Consider the following 27021-nt stretch of genomic DNA (forward strand, 5'->3'; position numbering starts at 1 on the left):
TACAATCCGAGTGGAAGTTTGAATTTTATTTGTATTTCCTTTTTTTTTTATTAATTAACCAAGAAAAAACGTTGGATTCTGTTTACATTTTCATCGAACGTGAAACAAACTATTTCCCTTTTTTTAATATATGAACTTTATTTGAAGTTAACAGTAGCAGATACAGAGTCAACAGTAAATTGAGTCAACGATATAGCTACGAAACAAACTATTTCCGGGTTATGTGGCTTCGCTCTAATGACGTCACACAGACACTCCCTTTCCCCAGCGCAGAGAGAAAGATGGCGCCCATTCACGTATTGAGATGCTGCCAACGGGGATTAGCATGGATACCTGTGATTTTCATCGCTATGGTTGTCTGCTGGTCCTATTATGCCTACGTGGTGGAGCTTTGTATATGTAAGTAGACTCCTTGCTGCCCCGTTGTGTCCCTTTTAAGCCCTGTTTTGTCCCCCCCCCCACCGCTGTTTCCTGTACTCGCCACACAAACAGGCAGCCGCTTTTGGCCAGTAGGAAGTAAATGGACGGACTGCAGCCCAATAATAACAAGCTGTAGTTTAAGGCTTTTGATTCAGCCAATTAGTAGACTGAAAGCTAGCATTGTATTGAGCCCAGATATTTATTATTCAACATGCCTCGGACGCGAGACAAACTTTCTCCGTGCGTGTTAATGCCCTGCTAACAGTTTTAGGTTGGCGCTCACTGGGGAAGTGGACATCAAATGTCACATTACATCAAAGAGTTAATTGCTTCGATTAATCAGTGGAATAATCGATTTTTAAAACATTCAATAGTGACAGTGACAGCCCTAGACAGTAGGCTATATATTTCTCACCATTGTAATTTGTTATAGTTTATGTAGTATGACGATGACATAGATTTAAATACACTGTTTAACTATTCTAAATTTGGCCATTTTGAAATTCTTGCAACGAATAATAATCTGGGGTCTGTATCTGCAGTACCCATTAAACTATTCCATTCACTTTCAGACGCCTAAAAAGGTGAAAGTTGGAATTTTTTTTTCTCTAAAGTTTTGCTACTGGTGGAAAATAATTCCACTGCGGACATTCAAGTCTGTTGAGTGAGGTAGTCAAAGGCAATAAAACAGACGTTGGTTTTTATGTACTTTTGCTCGCTCTTGCTCTAAAAATATGCATGATGGATTGCTTACACAACACTCCCTTGTCAGATCTACAATCACTGCTTTTATTTTGTGTGTCACATTTTGTTGTTGTCTCTTGCAGTCACCATCACTAGTATAGGAAAACAGGGTAAGCTTTCAGTTTTTGTGCTTAATCTCTCGTTTGCCTTAAAGATCAGTCTTATATTAGTTTACTGACACACTTTTTCTAATATGTATTTTTTTTGTTTTTCATATTTTATTTCCCTCAGTTGTATACCTTATCTTCTTCCACCTCTCCTTCGTCATGTTTGTGTGGTCCTATTGGAAGACCATCTTCACAAAGCCCGCCAACCCTTCCAAAGAGGTACAGCGTGATCCGGGGCGACCCTGCTGTGCTATTGAGCTCAATGGTCTAAAATGATTTTTTTCTCTCTCTCTCTCTCTCTCTCTCTCTCGCTCGCTCTCTCTTTCCGCTCAATCCAGTTCTGCTTGCCAAAGGCTGAGAAGGAGCGCTATGAGAAGGAAGAGCGGCCAGAATCCCAGCAAGAGATTCTGTGGCGAGCCCCCACCAGCCTGCCACTTTATACCCGCACCGGAACAGGAGGTGGGTATACGTGTGTTTCTTTTACCTTTTTTTCACAATGGGTTGGAAACATTCCCCAAGCTCAACTGCAACCCTAATGAGGACAAATGGTATAGAAAATGGATGGCTAGTCCCATGAATAGCTGATAGTTGCTTTTTTCAGCAACAATGAGAAACAATGTTAGCACAGTACATACACTGCATTGAAAATTATAGATTCACATTCAGCGACAATATCCCACAACAATACTGATGTAAGTTCTGACCCCGATTCTGATTTAATGTTGCAGCAGTTCGTTACTGTGACCGCTGTCAAGTAATCAAGCCGGATCGTTGTCATCACTGCTCTGCGTGCGACATGTACGTTTTTATTCATAAGTTTGTATGGGGGGAAAAAAGATTTTGTCTTCCTTGTCTGTCTGCCTGTCTAATCATTTTCATCATTTCATCTGCCCCCTCCATCCTTTGCTTTATTTCATAGATGTGTGCTGAAGATGGACCACCATTGTCCCTGGTAGGCAACCTTCAATGTTTATTCCGTACGCATTACGTTCTCGTCGGCCTCAACATTAGGTGCACCGGCACAATTGGCTTTTTTAATGTCTGAGCTATTTTATTTCTGCTGATCTGCATTAAATGCAGGAGAATAAACATACCCAACTCAACATTATTTTAGAGCACTTCAGCAAGAATTCCAGCTTTCACCAAATTCTGTCATCGATTGATGCTGTGCAGAAGTTTTTAAGTGTACAGTTATTATTATTAGGTATTAACAATTATGTTCTCATATATTTATTGTAAATAACATAAACATTCACAGGACAGGGAGGCAAAAGTGAACCTCTAGGCAACGAATTCTCCAAGAGTGAATCAGACTCGGGTGTGAGCCAACCCGGAGTCTAATCAATGAGAGAAAATTGGAGATATGGCTCAAAGCTGCTCTGGTCAATAGAAAACACACACCAGGTTTGAATTGTCTCCTGTCAAGAAGCATTGTCTGACGTTTACCATGCCTTGCTCAGAAGAACTCCCAGAAGACCTACATGTAAGAATTGTTGACTTGCATAAAGGTAGAAAAGGTTACAAAAGTATCTCTAAAAGTCTTGATATTCAGTCCACGGTTAGACAAATTGTATGAATAGAGACAGTTCAGCATTGTTGCATCCCTTCCATGTAGTGGCCATCCTGTAAAGATGATTGGAAGAGCGCAGCGCAGAATGCTCAATGAGGTTAAAAAAAAAAAAAACGAACCCTAGAGTGTCAGCTGAGGACTTAAGGCTCCTTAACACTGCACTTGGCAAGGTGTCTGTGCCCCTTGACTTTCCCATTCATTTGGTGTGTGCTGAGGGGGCATCAGCGCGTTTTGATGTGACGCCGAGTGTCGCTTCATCGGATAGAAAAATGTACAATTGGGGAGCGTTGACAGGGATGTGAAAAAGCTCCTCCAATCATAGCGGGGCTGGCGGAGTGATTTCTGAGTGCTATTTTGGCGGATTAGTACTGTAAACGACACAGGGGAAATTGAGGAAGGCATAATAATTGCGGTGTCCCACTATCCCGAACCTTGGGCCAATAGATAAATGATGTACCGAGACATCTCTGTGGGAGATTTCAAACTCTCTTTCAGAGCTCCCTACTCAGCCTGAAATACACCTCGAAGCTCTCTTCCTGGATCCAGAAAGCTCACGAACGAGTTTAAACTCCAAGATGCTGCCATGAAATTAGTATGGGATATTCCATCCATCCATCCATTTTCTGAGCCGCTTTTCCTCACTAGGGTCGCGGGCGTGCTGGAGCCTATCCCAGCTGTCATCGGGCAGGAGGCGGGGTACACCCTGAACCGGTTGCCAGCCAATCGCAGGGCACATAGAAACAAACAACCATTCGCACTCACAGTCACGCCTACGGGCAATTTAGAGTCTCCAATTTATGCATGTTTTTGGGATGTGGGAGGAAACCGGAGTGCCTGGAGAAAACCCACGCAGACACTGGGAGAACATGCGAACTCCACACAGTCGGGGCCCGGGATTGAACCTGGGTCCTCAGAACTGTGAGGCTGACGCTCTAACCAGTCGGCCACCGTGCCGCCCTGGGATATTCCCATTCCTTTTTTTTTTTTTTTTTTTTTTTAAATTATTTTTTTAAATTAATTTATTTATTTATTTATTTTTTTGCTGCTGCACACCTCCTCCTCCATAAAGTAAGCAAAGTTAGGCCTTTCTTTTCCAACGGTGACAAATACATATTGCTCCGTTGCAGTCCACTCACAGGGAAAGCCTCCGGACTTCCTTCTAGGCTGTTGTGTCACCACTTCCAAATATGGCCCCCGTTTGACACAGGGGGCCTTTCACAATGAGCAAGTGCAGTGTGAACAGGCCTTTACAGAAATGACTGCACAAGCCAGCATCTCTGTTGACAAATCTACTATATATAAAACATTAAACAAGAAAGGGGTTCATGGGAGAACACCAAAGAGGAAACCATTGCTGCCGAAAAAGACCCCATTGCTGCACGTTTGAAGTTTGCTGAAGACCACTTGGATGTTCCGCAGAACTACTGGAAAAATATTCTGTGTAAAGATTAAACCAGAGTTGATTTTTTTGGGAGGAATACAGCGCCATGTGTGGAGGAAAAATGGCACAGTGCACCAACATCAAAACCTTATACCTACTCTGAAGCATGGTGAAGGGAGCAACTCAGGGCCTAGACAGCTTGAAATCATGAGTGCAAAATTTAATTCACAAGTTTATAAAGATATTTTGTAGAACTTGAGGCCATTTGTTCAACAGTTGAAGCTCAAGAGAGTTGCAACAGGACAATGATCCAAAACACAGAAGCAAACCAAAAGAATGGCTTCTGGAGTGGCCCAGACAAAGTCCTGACCTCAATCTGATTCAGATGCTCGAGAGCTATGCACACCAGACATCCCAGGACTTTTGCTGAACTGCAGAAGTTTTGGAGAAAGGAATGGTCCAAAATTCATCTTGATTGTTGTGCACATCTGATCTGCAACTATGTTTGGTTAAGGAATGTTTGGTTAAGGTTAAAGGAGGGTCAACCAGTTACCTTCAAGGGTTCAGTCACTTTTTTCTCCCTGTCCTGTGAATGTTATACATTATTTTCTCTAAAAATACGGGAAAAAAATTTCATCCATCCATTTTGTGTGGTATTAGTTTAAGCAGACTGTTCATTCTTGTGATTTAGATGAAGATGAGAGCACATTTTATGACTAATTTATGCAGAAATTTAAGTAATTCCTCAAGATTCACATACTTTTTCCTCTCACTGTAGATGCTTACAACCTGTTAGTGCGGAGGTCCAACATGACCGTAGCCTGTCTATCTTTCTCCAGGGTGAACAACTGTGTGGGGTTCTCCAACTACAAGTTCTTCATTCTCTTCTTGGCGTACTCGCTGCTTTACTGCTTGTTCATCGCAGCCACCGTGCTGCAGTATTTCATCAAATTCTGGACCGTGAGTAATGAGTCCGGATCCGTTCAGAACTTCACCTGTACCCTGATGACTCAACCATGCTTGGCACTGAGTTGCCCTCCTGACTTCTCTGTCCTCCTTAACCGCTGTGCTCTTCTATGTGTGTTAGACCTGCCATACTGAGCGATTGTTCTAAAATTCCCCACACATTCATAGGATCCATTACGACACCCATGCGTCAGTGAAACTGTCCACGCGTCCCCCATCCCCTTTTTTTCTCTCATACCTTCTTTGACTTAACACACTGTGCTCTGCATTTGGCTGCTAACCATCCTTTCCTGCCTGTTCTTTCCCGGTGTTGCTAACAAGTCTCGTTTCTCTTTGGACTAAAGCTTTGCCGGAGAAAATCGGCTGAGAACTGCCCAAAGGTAACAACAGCCATCCTCCCAAGCCTTTGCACCACCTCACGAGTTGTTGGAATGCATGCATTCTGGGTTTCTTTGTCTTTAGTGGCCAGTTAGTTTATGATTTTTCTAAAGTGTTTATATGTGCCATGTGATTGGCTGGCGACTAGTTCAGGGTATACCCCGCCTCTCGCCCAGAGTCATATGGCATAGGCTCTAGCACGCCCGCGACCCTAGTGAGGATAAGCGGTGCGGAAAATGAATTAATGTTTTGGACTCTCTGCATTACATAACAATTGCCAGCAGAGCTGATTTCTTCTACCAGACATTTTTAGAAGCGTTAAAGTAAAAATGACCTGTCATGGGGTGACATTTTTTAATGAAAGGCACATAATTTTTCTGAAAATCTTTATTACTCAATCTCATGATAAAACAACAGGTATAATTTAAAACTTTTATTTGATAGCATAAACAATATTTATCGTTTTAGTACCACCAAACTGGGCCTGTCACAGTTAGTTTTTGCAGCATAGGTAATGCAATTGGTGTTTTTTTATTTTTTTATTTTTTTGTTTGTTTAACCTGTCCTGTTCAACAGCATGAGATGCCGCCGCCCACAAGGAGGGGGCCGAGTCAGTGAGCCCGTCCAGCAGGGGACCCAACCAGGGAGATGCCACCGCCCCCCCCCCCCCCCCAGGACCCAATTTGAATAATCCTTTAAATTACACAGATCATTTAATCAATGTTCAAAATAATTATTTAAAACAAAACATTTTGGCTCACATGTTGAATGCATTATGGATAGTAAAACATATGTCAGATTTATCAGGGTCAGATTGCTCATGAAGTGTATCTTATTGGACAGTAGTCAGTGTAGCATTTGATTAGTGAATGTTTGAATAACACATTTTACTGGTAAAAGTCTGGCCATTAAATTACTGAATGGGTTATCCAAGACTAATTCTCAAAAACATTGTGGCGGGACATGTCCCGGAGTGACATTTCATGAAGAAAACATTGTTTCTAAGCTGTAAGCCTGGAAAAAAATTTTTTGGAGGGAAAAAACCTTTTGTGGTGGGGGAATGATAAAGTATGACTTTCAATTAATGCTACATAAGCATAGGTATGTGTTTTTAAGTGGTAAGGACCTGGAACACATGGCCGCTAAAAATATAGAAACCCTCACATGCTGTTTCCGTCTGTCCTGGTCTCGAACTTCTAAGCCACGCCCCCCCCCCACACACAAATAAATGCCCCGCGTGCAGAGACGTGTTATTGATGCCTCTTCTCCCGTCTCTCTCCCCAGAATGATCTGCAAGAGACTCACTCAAACGCCAAATTCCATGTCTTGTTTCTCTTTTTCGTTGCGGCCATGTTCTGCATCAGTATTCTCTCCCTCTTCAGCTACCACCTGTGGCTCGTCGGGAAGAACCGGTCCACTATAGGTAACACCTTCTTGTTCTGAAATCCATCCATCCATCCATTCATTGTCTGTCAAGTTGGAGGCCAGAACAAAAACGCAAAGAAATGAGGCAAATTAAATTTTAATCTTAAATTTGTACATCAACATGTACTTGAGCGATGTCAATAAATGTTTTTCTGCGTGAAGACATTTTTTTTATTTGGCCTTATTGTACTTCTTCAGAGTCTTCCAGATTGCTTAATTTATCCATCCATTTTCTTTTACCACTTATCCTCACTAGGATACCATCAATTTTTAATGTATTATTCAAATGATTTCAATTGTGACCAGATTATGTTGATTTTATCTCAGAGGCGTTCAGAGCGCCCGTCTTCAGGACTGGGTCTGATAAGAATGGCTTTTCTCTGGGGTTCCGGAAGAATATCGCTCAGGTATTTGGAGACCAGAAGAAGTACTGGCTGCTGCCAGTCTTCACTAGGTATTAAATTACCCCCTTTGTCTTGTTGCTATGTTTAAAAAAAATGCTTGAAAAGTTGTCTTTACCATTTATTAGCTTTGATCTTTTGCTCCTGGGTGTTGCTTGGGCTGACTATGTCCTCGTTTGCTGCAGTCAAGGAGATGGTCTGACATTCCCCACCCGGCTCGTCAACGCCGACATCGAGCAGCCGACAGTCGCCGTGCACCCGGAGCCTAATAAATGGTGATCAATCAGATCTGAGAAAAGTTATTTTCGTCTGAGTGTCAGGGTTCATTTAGTTGTTTTGTTTGCAGTGAAGTGACTGTGAGCCCGCTCACCGAATCACAGAACCGCCTTCTGAGCAACGAGCAGCAAACCAACAGCATTGTACACCATATGGCTAATAATCCCATCAAGTCAGGTAAATTCCATCAGAATACAGAACAAAATAAGTGGGGCACAATCCAGTAGTCCTGGAATAGCAGTCCACAGATGCCAGAAGACTCCATACAACTCTGATGTAAAGCAGTTCTTGGAAGCGTTGGGTATACTATCTCGATTTTATTTTAGTCTTAGATTCACAGAAATGATAAATCTTCAATTCATCTTCAGGAAATGTTAGAGTTTGAAAAATGTAGACACTGTTGTTTATCTAACATTTATCTAGTTCCTTTATCTTAACCTTCTGTAAGCAATAATGTTAGATTATTTGTTTTATATGTTATGATTTGGAATATAATGTATAAAATAATACATTTGTGGATATGAAAATTAAAACTGCAGTTTTTCACAAGGGTTACATTCCAAAAACTGCAGTGAAAAGTACAAATCTTCAAGTACTTGATCGTTTTTCTATAGTTTAGGACCAGATTTACCCTCCCACACTATTCAAACACATTCAAGACACAAATGCATGAATATATAAATGCATAGTGTGACATTTTAAAGTCATTTGCTTAGCACGATGGTAAGAAACTTAAGTGAATGTGGGTTGTTACGGTTGCCAGCTTTTACACCTCCTCAGAAGAATAAATTTCAATTAAGACGACTAAGTTGTAGGCTTCAGATGCCATGATGTTGGGAATTACAAAGTCTGAACCTCAATATATGTTGTATTGTTGTTCGAGCTTTACACACTGATTTTATTCTAAAAACAATGTCCTGGTTGCAAACACAAACCAATGTGTCTTCCTGTTTGATTTTACAGCCCCAAATGACATCACCACAGTCTCCATGAAGTGAATCCTAACCAGGTGATTTGTTCTTTCTACATCCAGTTGTGTTGCAGTGTAACAAACAGTCTACCCATTTAATTCTACCTGATTGCCGATTGTGTCGTCCCCCCCCTGCCCCAGGAGTGACTCCTCAATCATCCAGTCTGATGCCTTAAGCCGTGCGACACTTTGACTCATCACCATGGTGACTACCCCTCAGTGCAACCTCAGAGTAACTATGGAAATGCATTCCTTTTGCCTGTCATAGCACAGTCGCGTCCATGGCATTGGCTTTTTTTCTGCATGCAGCAGCACCAGCTGTCCCAACACACACGTTTATTTTATCGCTACAGATATTTGTATTGTTGGATGATTTTGCTTTCTTTTTCTGGAATATTTATGATGATGCTTGAGGAAATCCTTTGCAGGAGTTATGAGCTGCTCTTTTTTTTATTATTATTTGTATTGTTTTGGTGCCAAAAGCTACCTGGATCCACATTAAGATGGTCTCACAGGCACAAAGCTGCAGCAAAGGGTGGGAGAAAAGCTGGATCGTTACCTTTTTGTTTTCTGTGAGGAATCCAATGAAGATGGGACTGTTATTTTTCTTGGAACTGTATTCTTGGAAGATTTAAAAAAAAAAAAAAAAAAACAAGAAACATCACAGCACACATTTCCCAGATTCCTGGGTCAGTGGACTGATTTTGTCTGAGCACAAGATGGTGCATTTGCACTGCAGAGGTCATTGATGGCCATCAGTGTGCTGCTTTTTTTTCACAGGTTGGCAAAGCAAACGGAAATGGATCTTTTGTGTGTGTCTGTGTATTTATAATGTGCAGCTTTTACTTTGTGTTTTTATATTGGGGTGGGACTTTAATGCATTAATCGTGATTAATTAATTACCAACAAAATAGTTGGGGGGGGAGGAACCTATTTTAACCTCATTTGGTGTTTCAAAACAACACAGAGATTTCCTGTTATGCTGATTACCAGGCCCCCAAAATTGAGGAATTGGATGAAACCGTGTATCTAGGACGGATGAGAGGCGAATTTCATTTAAACACAAAAAAAACACTACCCGATGGAAGCCTTGATCAGGGTGGTTTTGTGCAATTTGTGCAAAAAAGAGTTTCCATACCACTAAAGCACTTCAACCCTCCAATATGTGAACCAACTTTTCAACTTCCATGCAGAAACCATTTAGGGGTAATAGTGTCCTAAAAAAAAAAAAAAAAAAAAACCCCAAACCTGTCCTAAAATGGCACTTTAACTTTAGGTCTTTAATTTTGGCCAGAGATATTTCTATTAATTTTTGTACTTTTTTGTATAGAAATGCACTTAAATGCATATATCAGAGTTAACACTATTCCTGTCTGTGTCAGTTACTTGACTCAATCGTCCACTAAAATCCATTTCAATTCAACCATTTGCTTTTTTGGACAAATATTGTTATATGATTAAAATTGGATTAACTCAGATTAATTCATTAGACAGCCTCCAATTAATTACCTTTTTTATTTTATTTTTTATTTTTATTTTTTTAAATCGAGTCCCACCCCTAGTTTTTATGCATTTGCTTACAATATGTAGAATTATTCCCTTATGTTTTGTTCCGCTCACAGTGCTAGACAAATTCAACATTTATTGCCAAAATAAGGGCTTGAACCATCAGGAGCTCAAACTTCTGAACCACAGTGTTTACAGCATCCTTAGCTTTACCTTAACCTCTGTGAGCCAAAACGACATGAAAAGTAATGGCGCTTGTTCTTTTCAAACTGGACCTCTTGCTTGTCGCGTTGTCTCACTCTGACCAGCAGATGGCCACAGGGCTTTATTTTTGCATGCGGTACACAGAAATATCTTCCATCCATCGATTTTCTGAGCCGCTTATCGGCACAAGGGTCGCGGGCGTGCTGGAGCCTATCCCAGCTATCATCGGGCAGGAGGAAGGGTACACCCTGAACTGGTTGCCAGCCAATCGCAGGGCACATACAAACAAATAACCATCTGCACTCACATTCACACCTACCCCGCCTCCTGCCCGAAAATGGATTTAAATAATTTACCAAGGAATTCTGTTCCACATATGCAACTTTACTGTACCTGCTCACACACACACACACTATATTCATGTCTGTCTGATCGCATCTTCATGATGGTTGCAGGATGAGCCTCTTGCTGTTTGCATCCCATGCTGTACGAGTTTACAGCCATTTATATATTGTATAGAGTGGCCTGTGTTGTTGTACCTGGTTTTCTATCATAGCTGTGCTACATGTAAACAAAATAGACAGTATTTAATGTGATGACGGATAGTTGTTACTGCCTGCCTTCTGGATTTTGTTTACCTGTCATTGTTCAAACAAGTGACAAACCAGTCATTGGAAGATATGGGCATCCTAACATGAAGCTCCATCTAAACGTAAGAAATCAAAATTTAGTGAACAAATTCCTTTACAGGCCATTCAAAACAAGCATAATGAGCTAGACCTTTTCCACTGTTACCATCTATTCCCAATATTTGGACCTATCATCCTTTTATTTTCTATAAATGGCCTCTAATCTTTTTCAGGGCTGTTGAGCCTTGAGATCGATGCGTTCGTGTGTATTTTTGCAATGTGTTGTTTTGTAAAATTATTGTCTTGAGAGAAATGCTTCAGTGCAGCAACCTGTTTTTTTACATACGTTGTATGATGCGCATAATGCCAGAATAAAGCCCTAAAGCATGGCGCCTCACTGTCCAAAAATTGGATTTTAGCCGTGTGTCGATGTGGTTGCAAATGAAGGTGCATCATGTTTGAAAACAGATTTATTCTGGTGTGTCCGAATAAACGAAGCCATAAAACCACAAATAGCCATGTCCATTTATCATTTGAACATGTTCCATGATGTCAATTCCGTGATTCTTTCTGAATTTTTGTCCCGTTATAGGCAAATGGTCCTGAAATACCAACAAGTCCAGTTGGTTTTAGCATCACAGTCTGCCTCTGTCCTGCAGTTTAAGTTAATAATGTTTTCCTCAAAATGCTATGACACTAGCAGACAGATACATGCAGTATTTTGGGGCCCATTTTGGGTCTCTTATTAACTCTATATAGGTCTGGCTATTTGAATGTGTACAAATGTACATAATGTGGTTGGTAAGCGTATGAAGATAAAATTATTTGAAGTCGGACAACTTTGGAGTTGAACATTTGGCTATCTGTCTAACACTCAGATCCTTGACTCCTCCTGGAAGGTTGTCCAGTCCTTATAAAAGCTATACGTCAACTCCACTGCACTTGAGAGAGAAAAAAAAAATTATTAAAATGTGTGTGTCAAGGCAAGCATTTCATGCAAGAAATATAAGGGTGAGATCACCAACGAAGCACATCCACTCCGTCGCTGTGATTCTGAATGCGTTTGCTTGTTTAGCATGCACTCATTTGCTCTCAAGGCAATGGCCTCCATGTCAGTTGTTAGACTTGTTGAAAAGCAAACACGTCACAAGGTCAAAGTGGCCTCGCTTTCACCAAACAACTTTGCATGGCTCATCCATTACAGATAACACAAAAATCCACCATTTAATGGGGATTTTTGACATCTCGGTGTCGGGTGACATTTGGTCCTAATTCCAAACTGAAGTGGTTCAGATATAGAAGATTTGCTAACCTCTAACAGCCAGAGGTTAGCTCATTGATCATCTAATTGTTTAACTACATGTTTTGCTCTTGTTGTTAAATTTTTTTCATTTTATTTAATATCTTTTTTTACTCCACAGAAGTGTACCAATGAGACAACAATTATGATGGTAAACATAAAACAAACAGCGACTTAGAATAGGCTATATGTATCAATTAAATACACAAATTAACTTCAGCAAACATGTTAACATAATTAGCATATAGCTGAAGCATAAAGCATGGGTATCAAACTCAAGGTCTGGGGGCCAGATCCGGCCCGCCACATCATTTTATGTGGCCCTCGAAAGCAAATAGTGTGCGTCAAATTCCATGATTCTTGCTAGAGTCCGTGCCAAAATTTAAAATTGTCCAAGGTAAAAAAATGAATTGGGTTGACATATTTTTAGTAACCAAAACCCTCTTTTCAGTAACTTCTACAATAGTTGAACGAACTACTATTCTTGACATTTGAGTTCAGAACTACTTTTCCATCAGTTTCTTGTGTATGCGTAATACTATGATGAGGCGATGCAACATTTATATATATTATATTTTATTATATATATATATATAATATTTTATAACGGCCCTCTGAGGGAAACCGAAACTACAATGTGGCGCGTGGCAAAAATGAGTTTGACACCCTTGACATAAAGGCCAGCACGGAAATCACCAAAGAATCTTGCCAACAAACTCTTTTCCTGTTCCCTCCATGTTAAGTGTCCATCAGAAATGGTCAGGAGTTTTACTCTATTTCATTTTGTTTCATTATGCAGTGGTTAGCTTCTCTTTATACTTGGATGACTTGCACGTCTCTTACTGGTAAGTATCCTGTGCAGATGATAAGGGTTGACGATGGGGCGAGGTAATTAATTTTCCATTGTTTCCTGTGTGAAAAGCAATTCTGAAACTAAACCAATGTGGATGTCAACCAGTCATAGAGCAGGCTGTTCCTTTTTGAGTTTCCACTCTATATAAGATACCTTTATGTTGTTCACAGTAGATGCCTCACTTTAAAAAGATTTGCAATAGTTCCCCAGCAATGAAATCACGTTACATGCTGGCTTAGCAGATTCTCTCGTGTTTACCTCCGGAGGAAGTTTCGCCTTAAACCACTACCTAGAAATAGATTTCTTCTCCGACAATGCTTGTGAATGCTGACAAGCTAAAATAGCAAAGAAAGTATAGGTGCCTATGAATTGCAGCACATCGTGCAGCCCCCGATACAATGTAAATCCGATTCCTTGTAAGCGGCACAGTGCTGACCTTTACTGACCCGCTGTTGGTTTTCTCATGGAAAAAAATATTACTAATTCAAAGCCACAAGCCCACAGCCTTAACTGATGAGGTGAAGGGTTATACATACTAATTAGTCCTGGAACAGTAATTCATATACAATGGAAAGAAAATAATTAGAAATGTTGACATGCAGTGCTTGAAAAATGTATAACAACAAAACACTGTAAGGTTTATGCCACAACTATTTCGATGATAAGAAATAGTTTGTACTTTATAGTTATTGGCTGCATTTTTGCCGCGTTCTTGAAAAGATGTCCAAAGTTTTAAAACTCTGAAATTGAAAGTCCACATTAAAACACTTTGTGCTGCATTTACGCGTCCTCATTTTTAGGAAAGGTGATCTGATAAATTTGCTCCCAAAAAAGTTTTCATTTTAAATGTGAATGACAAATATTTGATGACAACTTTCATTTGATCTCTCTCACTCTAGAAAAATACAATACAATTTAAACAAAAAATAAGGCAATACAAACCCGTAAGGCTTTTCCACCAATATTTATTTTGGTAGGTCAAAACGAAGGATGCTTGATACCACTTTATTTTTTCACACCGATACCAGTACAAGTATTCACATTTGAATTCTCACCAATACCGAGTACTGATACCACTAATACTGTTGATACATAAAATATCAATCAACACAGATAATTCTTTTTTTTTTTTTTTTTTTCTGATGCACATAATGATTCGCCAAAGCATCAGACCACTGCAGTGTAGCGCCAACTACTGGTGAAGAAGACTTAGTCTTTTTTTTTCTTTTTAGATACTAGATACTTAAATACTAAAATACCAGCCATAGATACTTAAAGTATCTATGGCTGGTATCAGCAGCCTTCACAAGTACCCAATACATTGAAATAAGGCCAGTATCGGCTTGGTACCTGGTATCGGTACTCGCCCATGACAAAAATATTTTAGTATTGCAAATATTGTATTTTTAGTGATATGGAAGATCAATCAAATGCAAGTTGACCTCAATTTTTTTGATACCTTAGGTATGTTTTATATACTTTAATTATATATAATTTAGTTAGATCAATAAATATATTACTTTTTGATTTTTTAAAAATTGGGGGTGGGGTTTTCATTAGTAAGCCAACTGAAATTTAAATAAGTGATGGATTACAGTAGATAGACAGTACATTTTTACAAAAGTTTCCAGCAAAAGTGTGGGGAGAGTTGTGTTGTGCGCGCGCGTGCGCGCCTCCGCGTAAGAGGAGGCGGGTCCGGCTTGGCTTGCATCAAGTGTTAGGGGTGCCCCCACCCCCCCACCCCCTGCCCCTGATGCCCATATGACAGCACTGCCAAGCAGCAGCGCGGTCTTCTCGCTTGGGCGACACACCACCGACACTTCGAAGTTCCGCGCGTGTCCGTGGATGCGAACTCGGGACCGGCACACGACGCCAAAGTTGCATCGGTGAAAGTATCGGGAACCTCCAACATGAACGAATCCGTCCCCACTATGGACCCACAGTGCAAGGGGGAACCTCCCCTGGCCATGGACATCATCCTCCGTGAGTAGGCTGTTTTTCTAACCCACGAAGGGTCATGTCGCCACTTTATTTGGACGTTTAATACTTTTATGAAGCTCTCACCCTTTTATTATTATCCGTCTCCACATTCTGTGTTTTATTCCATAGGAACATTAATTTTACTCATTCTTTTCTTGACTTTTTTTGAGGGGTGGGGGGCACACTAATCCAAAACGCATGTGACATTGAAAGGAAACAAACACGTGCGCGTTGTGCGGGAACTCAACGTGTGAGGTGCATAAAACCTTGGAAGTATTTTTTTGGGGGGGAAAATCACTTCGATGACGTACAAACAAAACCACTCATTACATATTAACCCTAGAACCTTGTTGTTTTGTTGACATTTACAATATCACAGAGATGGGAATTTGCATGTCTAACTTTGAATTAAGAATACTGTATTACAAAATACTATATCCTTTTTAATGGCATGGGAAACAGGGAACCGTTTTAGGTTAATAAGCGTTTATCCCCCCCAAAAAGAACAAATTACAGAATACACTCAAATTCCTGCAATATGGAAAATTATGCATGATATGAATATCGGAAAGAATATACAGTGCACTAAATCCGCAATAGGTGAACCACGATATAGCAAGGGAACACTGTATTCCTCGAGGGCAGTTGTGTCCTAATTCCAATTTTGTATTTGTTCCTAGAGAGAGAGAAAATCAGCTTTAAGATGCCATGGTTGTCTTTTTATTAAACTAAATGCAATGTATTCACCCACTCAACAAATGTTTACAATTTAAGGATTCACCGAAATATAAGTTTTCATGTGTAATCTTTCAATGGACCCCAAAATACGAAGGAAAGAACTTGATTGCTGGTTGATACATCACATCATTCGTTCATCTTCCGTTCCGCTTACATCACATCATAACGGTCCCATATAGGCATGACATCAGTACAATCTGATCGGATGTAAAGATATGATCACCCAGTAATGATCGTTCCAAATATGAGTTTTAATCACGAGGAAAAAATCTGATACTTTGAAACCAATGGATGTTTGGGATTAGCGAAATTATACAGTACAAATGACGACGCTCACTTGTGCTCTTATGTTTAGTGTTTATCTTTTTTTGCAGAAAAAAAAACCAGAAACGCAATACAAAAGTCTGTGTTGTTTATTGTTAGATTTCATTATACTAAATGACTGCCCGCGCCCCCACGTATGACGCTGAGTTACGGGCAACAGAATAAAAGCAACGACTCAACCTTTCTTTCTTTTTTTCTCAAGCATAAATGTGTGTAACATCTCTTAAATGCGCACCAGATGTGTGTTCTTTTACATGGAAGATGGATACAGCACACACATCCAGTGCTGAGAGAAACACAATAATAAACATGGTTGAAGATTGTTACTTTTTTTTTTTTCTTCACATTTCTCATTTACCAAATTTGATTAGTTCCTGTTCGTCAATGCTGTAAACCTCTTGGATATTGTACTGCAATACAACAGTCCAGATACAAACTATCAGTATTTTAAAAACAAAGTATTATCCCTCCAGTAGCCCCAAAATACGTTTGTCACCAGGACCTGCGAAGATTATTATTTTTTATTTATTCAATTGGTTGTGTGTCAATTCAAGACTCTAAATTGTCCATACATTATGTGTGATTTAAATGGTTGTTTGTCTAAATGTGGCCTGAGATTGACAGGCAATCAGTCCAGGGTGTACCCCACCTCTTGCCCAAAATCAGCTGGGATAGGCGCCAGCTCACCCAGGACTCCAATGAGAAGTGCTGTAGAAAATGGACTGTTGTGTCCTGGCAACTTTGTGGAAGACAGAACCTCTAGATCAGAGGTGGGGAAATCTGTGGGTTACATGTTTTTTGTGGGTTACATGTGTTCCGCAGCACGGTGAATGAGTGGTTAGCACATATGTCTCTCATCTGCCAGTTAGAGGTTTGCAGTTCGAATCTCAGCCCAGGCACTCCTTTGTGAAGTTTACTTGTTCTGTCTGTGCTTGCGCAGGTTTTTATACCAAAAACATGCATGTTAGGTTAATTGAAGACTGAATCGTCCATTGGTGCCAATGTGATTGGGAACGTTTTTTGTTGTGTGTGTAGCAATTGCCTGACGAGCAGGCCAGATCCTAAGAGGAAAGGAAGAGTAGAAGAGGCAAGTGTGGTGGACCAGGAAGTAGCAGTGATTAGTACGGGGGAAGTTAGAAAGGAACTCAAGAGGATGAAAAATGGAACGGTCCTGATGACAAACTGTACATGTGGAAGTATGGAAGCATTTAGAAGGCTGTGGAGTTTTTGACCAGGTTGTTTAACAGAATTCTTGCAGGTGAGAAGATGCCACAGGAATGGAGGACAAGTGTGCTGGTGCCCATTTTTAAGAACAAGAGGGATATGCAGAGTTGTGGAAACTATAAAGGAATAAAGTTGATGATCACAGAATTAAATTATGAGAAGGAATAGTGGAGGCTAGACTCAGGACAGAAGTGAGTATTTGCATTATATATATATATATATATATAGTTATAGTTATTATATATCACAGATATGCAGATGACACCACAGTTATATCTTGCAGTGTCTCCAGATGACTAGACTTCAATTGAGGTGTTGTGTCACTGTCTAAAACAGATAAATAACTGGGTGAGCCAAAATGTTCTTCAATTGAACGACAACAAAACTGAGATAATTGTTTTGGGCAGTAAAGAAAAGAGGATTGCTGTTAGTAAATACCTGGAGTCACTCTCTTTAAAAACCACAGACCAAGTCCGAAACCTTGGCGGGCGGACTTTCAACAGTCATGTCAAATAAATTACTAAAACTGCCTTCTACCATCTCAAGAACATATCCAGAGTGAAGGCTTGCATGTGCCAAGCAGACCAGGAGAAGCTTATCCATGCTTTTATCTCCAGTAGACTTGACAACTGTAATGGTCTTCTGACTGGACTCCCCAAAAGGAACATTAAACAGCTGCAGCTCATTCAGAATGCTGCAACTCGGGTTCTGACCAGAACAATGAGGTCACAACATCCATCCATCCATCCATCCATCCATTTTCTGAGCCGCTTCTCCTCACTAGGGTCGCGGGCGTGCTGCAGCCTTTTAATTGTATTTTTATTTTCCTCTTTGATTTAAATGTTTGTAAGCTGTTTTTTAAACGTTTTTAAGGATGTCAAGCACATCGAGTTACCTTGTGTATGAAATGCATTATATAAAGAAAGTTGCTTTGCTTTGCTTTATTTGCCTTGAGGGTGTTGATGGAGAAGTACAGAGAAGATCAGAAGGAGCTACGTTGTGTCTTTATAGATCTAGAGAAAGCCTATGACAGCATACCCAGAGAGGAACTGTGGTACTGCATGCGGAAGTCTGGAGTGGCAGAGAAGTATGTTAGAATAATACAGGACATGTACGAGGGCAGCAGAACAATGGTGAGGTGTGCTGTAGTTGTGACAGATGAGTTTAAGTTGGCAGTAGGACTACATCAGGGAACAGCCCTAAGCCCCTGCCTGTTCACAGTGGTGATGGATAGGCTAACAGACGAGGTTAGATTGAAATCCCCGTGGACCATGATGTACTCGGATGACATTGTGATCTGCAGTGAAAGCAGGATGCAGGTGGAGGAACAGTTAGAAAGGTGGAGGCAGACACTGGAAAGGAGAGGAATGGAGATTAGCCCAAGTAAAACTGAATATATGTGCATGAATGAGAGAGAGAGTGGTGGGGGAAGAGTGAGGCTACAGGGAGAAGAGAGAGCAAGGGTGGAGGACTTTACATAACAGTCCAGAGCAAATGTGAGTGTAGAAAGGTGAAGAAACAGGTCCAAGCAGGTGGGGACGGGTGCAGGAAGGTGTCAGGTGTGTTGTGTAACAAGAGTCTCTGCTAGGATGAACTTTATAAAACAGTGGTGAGGCCAGGGATTAGAGACAGTGGCACTGAAGAGACAACAGGAAGCAGAGCTGGAGGTAGCTCATTAGAGGGACAGACAAGGTTAGATGTTTTGGAGACAAAGTTAAGAGAGAGCAGACTTTGATGGTTTGGACACATCCAGAGGAGAGATACTGAGTATATTGGTAGAAGGATGATGAGGATGGAGCTGCCAGGCAAGAGAGTTAGAGGAAGACCAAAGAGAAGGTTGATAGATGTAGTGAGGGCAGACATGAGGGAAGTTGGTGTTAGAGAGGAGGATGCAGAAGATAGGTTTACATGGAAAAGGACGACGTACTGGCAACTCCGAACGGGGAAAACAAGATGTTTGGTACAAACACAAAACTGCTTATCACCAAAAGAACACTTTATGTACAGTGAAGCATGGTAGAGGTAGCCTCATGCTGTAGACCTGATTCCATTGTACTGTATTCTGTTTTTATTCATGTCCCAACTTAATTGTAATTGGGGTTCGTAATTGTGTTTCTGATGTAAAGATGGTTAATGAGTCTTCTTGTTTTTCCACAGAGTTTGACCTCTTCTCCATCATCTTGTACTCTGTCCTCACCTTCATGGCAACCACGTCCATGCTGATCTTCCTTGAGGAGTGTGTTTATATTTATAAGAAAGTGCCAGCCAATAAGAAGAGCACCATCATATGGGTGACTGGAGCAGCACCGGTAAGAATTATGCATTACGGCAGATGGTGGTGTGGTGAAAAAAATGCTTAATACTGTTTTCTTTTCAATACACATTTCCTTTTTCTTTTTTTTTGTCTTTTGTGGTGCAGTGCCTCTTCCTCTGCCCTTCGTTGCCAATGAAACCGTACCAGTTTTTAGTGCCAAAGCAACAAATTGTTCAATCCAAAATGGTCTAAAAGGTCTAACATGGCACAGGGAAACAAAACAAGTAATTTTTTTTCATCCGCTTGGTAACAATGATAAATAATACTTAATTTATTGTATTGCTCATAGTTTGCATTTTCTCCCTCCATGCACTCTGGGTTCCTCCTACATCCCCAATTCATGCATCTTAGGTTAACTAAAGACTGTTTTTCCCCATAGGTATGACTATAAATGCACATGTGAATGTGCCTGTAAATATTCTCATTCATCCAGGACATGTCATTCTCAGGGCATTGAATCAATCGCAGCTGGACTCTGCTGGCTGTCTTGGAAGATGTTTTCGCCTCTCGTCCGAGCAAGCTTCATCGGTTCATGCAACAAGGCTTAGTTAGGACAGACTAGCCTGAGTTGGTTTGGAGAAACTCAACTACTTATGCTCAAAGTTGGAGGCACGTTCCAAAACCACAGCTGGATTCACTCTTTTGGAATGCAAAAAGAACAGCCATTAGGACGCCTGGCAGAGAGGCCACTGTCTGTCAACAGGCATCGTTAGGTGGAAACTCCCTCATTAATATTCCTTTTAGTTGGTAAGTGGTAGTGGAGCTGCCTAGTGGCAAAGAGGCGGTGTTTTTGTGTTATTTGTTGGAGGAAAATGATTCCGTTTTTTTGTTTTGTTTTTTTTGAATGGATGAAAGGTGGTATTGTATGTGGGAGATAGGCGGTGTCGTGAGCCACTTCCTCTGTTAAGGAATGGTCTTTCCACCTTCACATGTAGATAGCCTCTCTCACTCCTCTTTCAAACCTTATTCCTTCTTCCTTATCCAGAATATGCTCATTTTTGCTCTCAAAAGGGTGCCGTTTCTCTTGGAGTTGCAGGTAGACAGCTGAGTTTTGACCTGAGGAGTTTGCCCGCGTCTTGGTCTCCTCAATCTAAGTATCTGTGCATTCGTCACTGCAATTGCTTTTGTGGGTATGGACTGTCTGGTCTTTGGGCTGTACCAGCCTTTGTCTGAGGGTGTTACGAGGCTTGAAGTGTACCGGAATGTTGTATTGGTTGAAAATCCTTCTGAGTTTCTTAGACAGACCTGAGACATACGGAATGACAATATTGTTGCATCTGTCACTCTTTTCTTTCTCATCCACCTTGCTCTTGTCCCTTCTGGAATTAGATACAGTTTTCCTAAATGACCAGCTGGTCGTAACCACAGGTTTTGGGGGCAATACTCACGTGTCTATGCTCTTTCTCTTTGGCCTGTGTCCACAGTTGGAATGTTATCAACTCTGTGTTGTAGGGTACAGATAAAGCCCAGTTTGTGTTCCAGTGGGTGGGGGAGGCCCCTGTCATCTCCAATGTGGACATCACAGTCCAAAAAAGGCAACTTACTGGCTTTGACATTCACGTGTGACCATGATGTTGTTGTCCATTGAGCGAAGGCTTGTACTTCTTGGCTTTTGATTTGTAACCCGTGGGCCATCCACATACTGCATCTGTACCAATGACTTGGAGTCGTTCCCTTAAAGGAGTTGAGCGCAAGCTCTGCTTTCCATGTCCTCCATGTACAGGTTTGCTGCATTGGGGGATACTGGGGAGCCCATAGCACAACCATGTTTTTGTCTGTAAAATGTTCCCATGAATCGAAAATATATGGTTTTCAGACAAAGTTCCAGCAAGTGACAAATCTGTTCAAGGTTAGGTGTGGATCTGTCCTGGAGGCTGTGATCAAGCAGTAACCGTTGCCTCACAGTTTTCCATTGTATCCTATTCCAACCCAGAATGTGGCGTTTGTTTGTTCTCTCTGTTTTTCCGTGGGTTTTCACAAGGGTCTTCGGGTTCCTCCCACATTCCAAGAACTTGCATGTTAGGTTAATTTGAATGCTCGAACTAGTCTATAGTTGTGAATGTGAGCATGAATAGTTGTCAGTCTATATGTTCCCTGTGATTGACTTGCGACGTCTCCAGGGAGTAGCCCACCTCTTGCTCAAAGTCAGCTCGGATAGGCTCCGGTTCACCTGTGACTGCCACTCCCACTCGCCAAAGTTGACTTACAATTTCATTACAACATGCTGCGAATTTTGCACATCGCTGTTGTGACACTTCTACATTATTCGAGCACTACTAACTGTTTTTGCACGCTGCACTAGTTCCATACTGTTGTTTATTACTACTGGGCACTTATGTGTTTGTGAACTCACTGCACCATTTGCACAATCGTTACGGTACCAGATCATTGCACTATTAATCACTTTAAAGTGCTCTAAATTGCTTGAGGACTTTTTTGCTAAAACAAATTGCTTAATGGCATTTTGCTTAGCAAAATGCCATTATGTCTGCATCACCACACTATTGGTACACTTTCATTGCTTCACGACTCTTCGTACTTGTGTTTCTTATGTCCTAAATGTATATTTTGTCATAGTGGCTGTTTGTTGTCATACTCAAGTGGCTCCAACTACCGGAAAAAAATTCCTTGTATGTCTTGTAACATACTTGGCCGATAAAGCTGATTCTGATATGGCGATTTGTATTTTGATCGGGAGAAATGTATGTCACGACGACGACACCCATTAACTAATGTTTGACGTTGTCCCCACCACCCCCTACCTCCACGGTGACGAATGTATGACAATTGTGAAAAACCTAGCTGAGCATCCCACCTCCATTGATGGTTGTATTTCGATTGGGAAAAGGTTTGCTCAGCCCCCACCCAACATGCTGCAGTTGGTCCTGATAGAACAAAAATGAAAATTTCCCTCTCTCTTCCTGTGTGTATTATTTTTTAAGGTGATCGGCACCATGTCCTGTCTGGGAATGTGGATCCCCCGAGCCACCATGTTTACTGATATGACCTCGGCATGGTGAGTGTGTCTTCTTCTCCTTCCTTTTAATCACTTTCAGCCTCTTCCCCTCCACTCCCCGGCATCACCGTTTCATTACAGCTACTTTGCCATCGTGGTATTCAAGTTCCTCATCCTGATGATAGAAGAGGTGGGCGGCGACGAGGCGTTCCTGCGGCGGGGGGCGAGACACAAATTGAAGATCAGCACAGGGCCGTGCTGCTGCTGCTGCCTCTGTCTGCCGTATGCAGCTATCACACGGTAAACGCTCCACTGACTGATGCACTATGGACAGTGATCGAGTGCTTGGCGTGGCCGCCTCGCAGTTCAGAGGTTCGGTGCTCAAGTTTCAGCCGTGTCCTTCCTGTGTGAAGTTAGTTTGTATGTTTTCCCCGTGCTTGTGTGGGTCTTCTTCGGGTAGTACGGATTCCTCCCGAATTCCAAAAACATACTGTACATGTTAGGTTTATTGAAGACAACATTTATAAAAACGAGTGAATGTGAGTGTGAATGATGCTTTGTCTATATGTGCCCTGCCATTGGCTGGTGACCAGCCCAGGCTGTCCCCCACCTTTCGGCCAAAATCAGATGGGATATCATCGGGCTCCAGCCGCGACCCTAATGAGTGATATAGAAAGTGATAAAGAAAATAGATGGCTGGATGGTCACCCAGTACTCAGCAGCAAGTGTCGTTGTGTGTGTGTGTGTGTGTGTGTGTGTGCGTGTGTGCATGCATTAGTGTTGTGCAATACCGTTATCATAAATAGGAACTAATTGAAACCTCGTGCTGCTAGAATGACACGCAGACCCATACAACTTCCACATGTGCACGTGAGACGCTATGGAGGTTTTTATTTTTATTTTTTTAAATCGGGGAATGGGGGGAGGCTGTTTGAATGTTACATAAAATGGGGAGATCCCCTGCACGTACTGTACTTGGAAGGCAGGTGAAACACACTCCTGGCCAATCAACTCTCCCGAGTGCAGGCGGCACTTTTAGCCACGAAGTTAAAAGTCCACATACTATTTTTTTCACAAAGTCACATGGTGGCCATGGCAAAGACAAATAGTTCCTGATGCAACTTGTTTGGATACACTGAAAGTAATGTTAATGGTGGGAGGCGGAGATGGGAGATATTCCACACACACACATTGTTTTAATATTGTTGTGTACAACACTGGGGAATTGAATTACAGAAGTTTCCTCTGTTGCAGGCGTTGTCTTTTCCTGCTCAAACTTGGCTCTTTTCAATTTGCTGTGCTCAAGGTCGTCTTCACCATCCTCTCCATCGTCCTGTGGACCAACGGAACCTTTGACCTGGCGGATGTGAGTCGATCGCTTTGATGCCTGTACTGATTACTGGCTAGAAACAAACAAGATTTGCACTACTACTCGTACAGTTTCGCATTACATTTACAACTGCGCCCCCTGTGACTCACACCAGCCACTGGAACAACATTATAGCTACTTGAGTTTAGGGAGTGTAAATACGTTCACTTGATTTGTATTGCTCTCAAAAATATGATATTAGGTATATGCAGTGTCTAATACAACATAATATGTGCTTCCCAAAGATAAGGATACATGTAATATGCATATTAGTAATTACTTTAATAATGTTTAAAGTTGTATGTTTAATAATTTATTATTGTGCTTTCCAGTAGTGTGTGGTACCGCAATGAATCATACTGAAAGGTGTTTTTTAATATTTCACCACTCTTATGTTTCTCCCAACCAAGTATACTACTACCACGACTCTTACGATGATAATAATAATAGATTGGGCACAGTTTGGGTTGCTGCCTTCTTTCTATGTAAAATTATAAATGCAAAAGATATTTAGAATATTCCCAGGGCATTGAATCAATCGCAAATGGACCGTTCTGGTTGTCTTAGAAGACTATAATTTTGCCTCCGACAAATAACACAAAAACACAGCCTCTTGGCCGTTAGGCAGCTCCATTACCACTTTACAAATGAAGGGAATATTAATGAGGTAGTTTCCACCTAACGACTCTTTGTTGACGGACAGTGGCCTCGCTGCCAGCCATCTTCATGACTCTCCCTTTTTTTTTTTTTTTTGGAACTTGGAACATAAACAGTTGAGTTTTTCTTTGTCTGTCCTAACTAATCCTTGTTGCATGAACTGATCAAGCCTGCTCGGATGCGAGGCGAAATGTCTTATGAAACAACCAGAACAGTGTCGTTGCGATCGAGTCAATGCCCTGAGAATGAAATGACTTTGCTAAATGAGATTATGCACACGCATATTCAGAATATAAAAAAATCTGAACCAATATTAACTAAACATTATCAAGTTATCCAATTACTACTAACCATTAACTACCTAATTCACTATTAACTAATATTACTCTATAAAACGTGTTTCCTTGTGATTCCCGTCACTTACTAAGTTATCCAAAAATCTTTGTGCCCAGTGCTTTTGTTTGGAAACGTTTCAGTGGAATTTGTGATGTTGCTCATGTGTTCTCTGCCTGTTTTGTCCTGTCTTGCCCTTGCTGACTCTCCCGACGTGCGACTGATTCAGTTGAACATCACAGGATCTGCAATATGGATCAACCCCTTTGTGGGCATCCTGACGATCATCGCCCTGTGGCCCGTGGCCATCACCTTCATGCACCTCAGGGCCACCTTGCGCACCTTAAAGATCATCCCCAAATACGCCATGTACCAGGTAGGACTCGGGGAGAAGCTCCACACCTCATGACCTCACAATGGGATTGTCAGGTCCAACAAGCATTTACATGTTTGCAGCTCGTGCTGATCCTCAGCCAGCTTCAGTCTGCCATCATCAACATCTTGGCTTTAAATGGAACAATCGCCTGCGCACCGCCATTCTCTTCCGCAGCAAGAGGATACAGTGAGTCATCATCCATCAACCCTTACATTTATTTGCACCACCAACAATGACTGTTTTTTTGTAATGCCAACCCCGCCTTGATTTGAATCATTTACTCATTAAAACTTTGACGTTCATGTGCGTCTCCACAGTGATGAGTCAGCAGCTACTGATCCTGGAGATGTTCATCATCACGTTGGTAACACGTCTGCTATATCGTCGACTCTACGACCCGCTGCCCGAGGAGGAGTATGACGACAACGAGAACACCAAAATGGTTCCTTTGCAGAAGGCTGTATGAGTCAGTCTTAATTGCTTGTATGTTTTTGCGTCCTTGTGTTTGTGTGTGTTCAAAAGGAGATTACGGGATGTTCAATTGACTGAGCAGACTCCTTGGTTGCACAAACTTTATGGGGTGTCATAACTTTTGCTGCCAATTCTTCTCTGGTTCTTACCGTCATAAGACCCTGAGAAGTTGGGCAAGAGCCTTTTAGCACAGCAACGACGTATTTGAAATGTAAGAGACAATTCTTTCTTCAATTTACAACTTTGAAAAGGGAGTGAATAGTTAAAAGATTTTTTTATGATGATAAATCTCTACTAACTGGCAAATGATTTCAAATTATTATTATTATTTTTTTGAAAACAGTTCGGTTTTACCTCATGTTCCCTACAATAATATGATATGACTTTCAGTGTTTCTTTCATGCTAGTGTCGTCATAGAAATGTACAGGAAACAGATTTTATTTACAGTGCAAAGTAAATACTTGTCTTTTAGGAGACGCTATTGCATAAATGACGATGACAATTTTTAATACATCTTTTAGTGTGTTGCTTTACCGGCATTCTTGACATGCACAAGACATTCCAAAAACAATCTGATTCCCTGTTGTTGTTTTTTTTCTACTGCTTGCCTGCTAATGTTTTTCCACTAGATGGCAGTAAAAAGCAAATTCTGACGTTTGACGGTAATACAATAAAAATAGTAGAGACTATATGTAAGATTATTATAAATTAAAACATGGTAACAAACGAATCTAGTCCTACTATATTTACAATGTTTTGCTATTCTGTAGGTAGTCGGAGCCATGAGAACATTACTCACATATATTTAGGCGATTAATATTAAATGATATCGCTATTGTCCAGTAGTATTACTACTAATTCCTTACGTCAATTCCTTAAACCAATGGTTTTGGCGTACCGGCAGGAAGTACCAAGTGAGGTTGACTCGTGACTTTGCAACGTGCTGTCCGATCGCTTGACGAGACCGGAAACATGACTGCATATTTCATAAATAAATTCAACTTTTGGTTGTACAATATTTAGAAAAGGTAACTAGACAATTACCATTAGGTTTCAAATAATAATTTTAAAACCACCATGTTGTTTGTGTAGCCCAATTCTATTGTTTTCGTTTGTTTTCCCTTTTTAAAATGAAATGTTTTTCTAGA

The 27021-nt window shown here is 41.0% G+C and overlaps 2 protein-coding genes across 4 annotated transcripts; both read left to right on the plus strand.

The window, feature by feature from the left end:
* Positions 1 to 270: 270 nt before the first annotated feature.
* Positions 271 to 11367, plus strand: zdhhc20b (zinc finger DHHC-type palmitoyltransferase 20b). Of its 3 annotated transcripts, none has more exons than XM_061666692.1 (14): positions 271 to 399; positions 1248 to 1274; positions 1396 to 1490; positions 1610 to 1730; positions 2000 to 2069; positions 2191 to 2223; positions 5062 to 5182; positions 5533 to 5568; positions 6851 to 6989; positions 7319 to 7445; positions 7578 to 7667; positions 7739 to 7845; positions 8632 to 8677; positions 8780 to 11367. In XM_061666692.1, the coding sequence occupies exons 1-13, from the start codon at positions 282 to 284 to the stop codon at positions 8664 to 8666; spliced, it is 1119 nt and encodes a 372-aa protein (XP_061522676.1). In that variant the 5' UTR covers positions 271 to 281; the 3' UTR covers positions 8667 to 8677; positions 8780 to 11367. The 3 variants fall into 3 exon arrangements, with proteins under 3 accessions (XP_061522676.1, XP_061522677.1, XP_061522678.1); XM_061666693.1 differs by having other exon boundaries at positions 2003 to 2069; XM_061666694.1 differs by lacking the exon at positions 5533 to 5568.
* A 3528-nt stretch (positions 11368 to 14895) lies between these two features.
* Positions 14896 to 26564, plus strand: slc51a (solute carrier family 51 member A). Its single transcript, XM_061666445.1, has 8 exons — positions 14896 to 15113; positions 19554 to 19705; positions 22653 to 22726; positions 22808 to 22966; positions 23921 to 24032; positions 25255 to 25401; positions 25482 to 25587; positions 25719 to 26564. The coding sequence occupies exons 1-8, from the start codon at positions 15041 to 15043 to the stop codon at positions 25865 to 25867; spliced, it is 972 nt and encodes a 323-aa protein (XP_061522429.1). The 5' UTR covers positions 14896 to 15040; the 3' UTR covers positions 25868 to 26564.
* The last annotated feature ends 457 nt before the right edge of the window (positions 26565 to 27021 follow it).

This window comes from Phycodurus eques, chromosome 21, assembly GCF_024500275.1.
Source record: "Phycodurus eques isolate BA_2022a chromosome 21, UOR_Pequ_1.1, whole genome shotgun sequence".
NCBI classification, from domain to species: domain Eukaryota; kingdom Metazoa; phylum Chordata; class Actinopteri; order Syngnathiformes; family Syngnathidae; genus Phycodurus; species Phycodurus eques.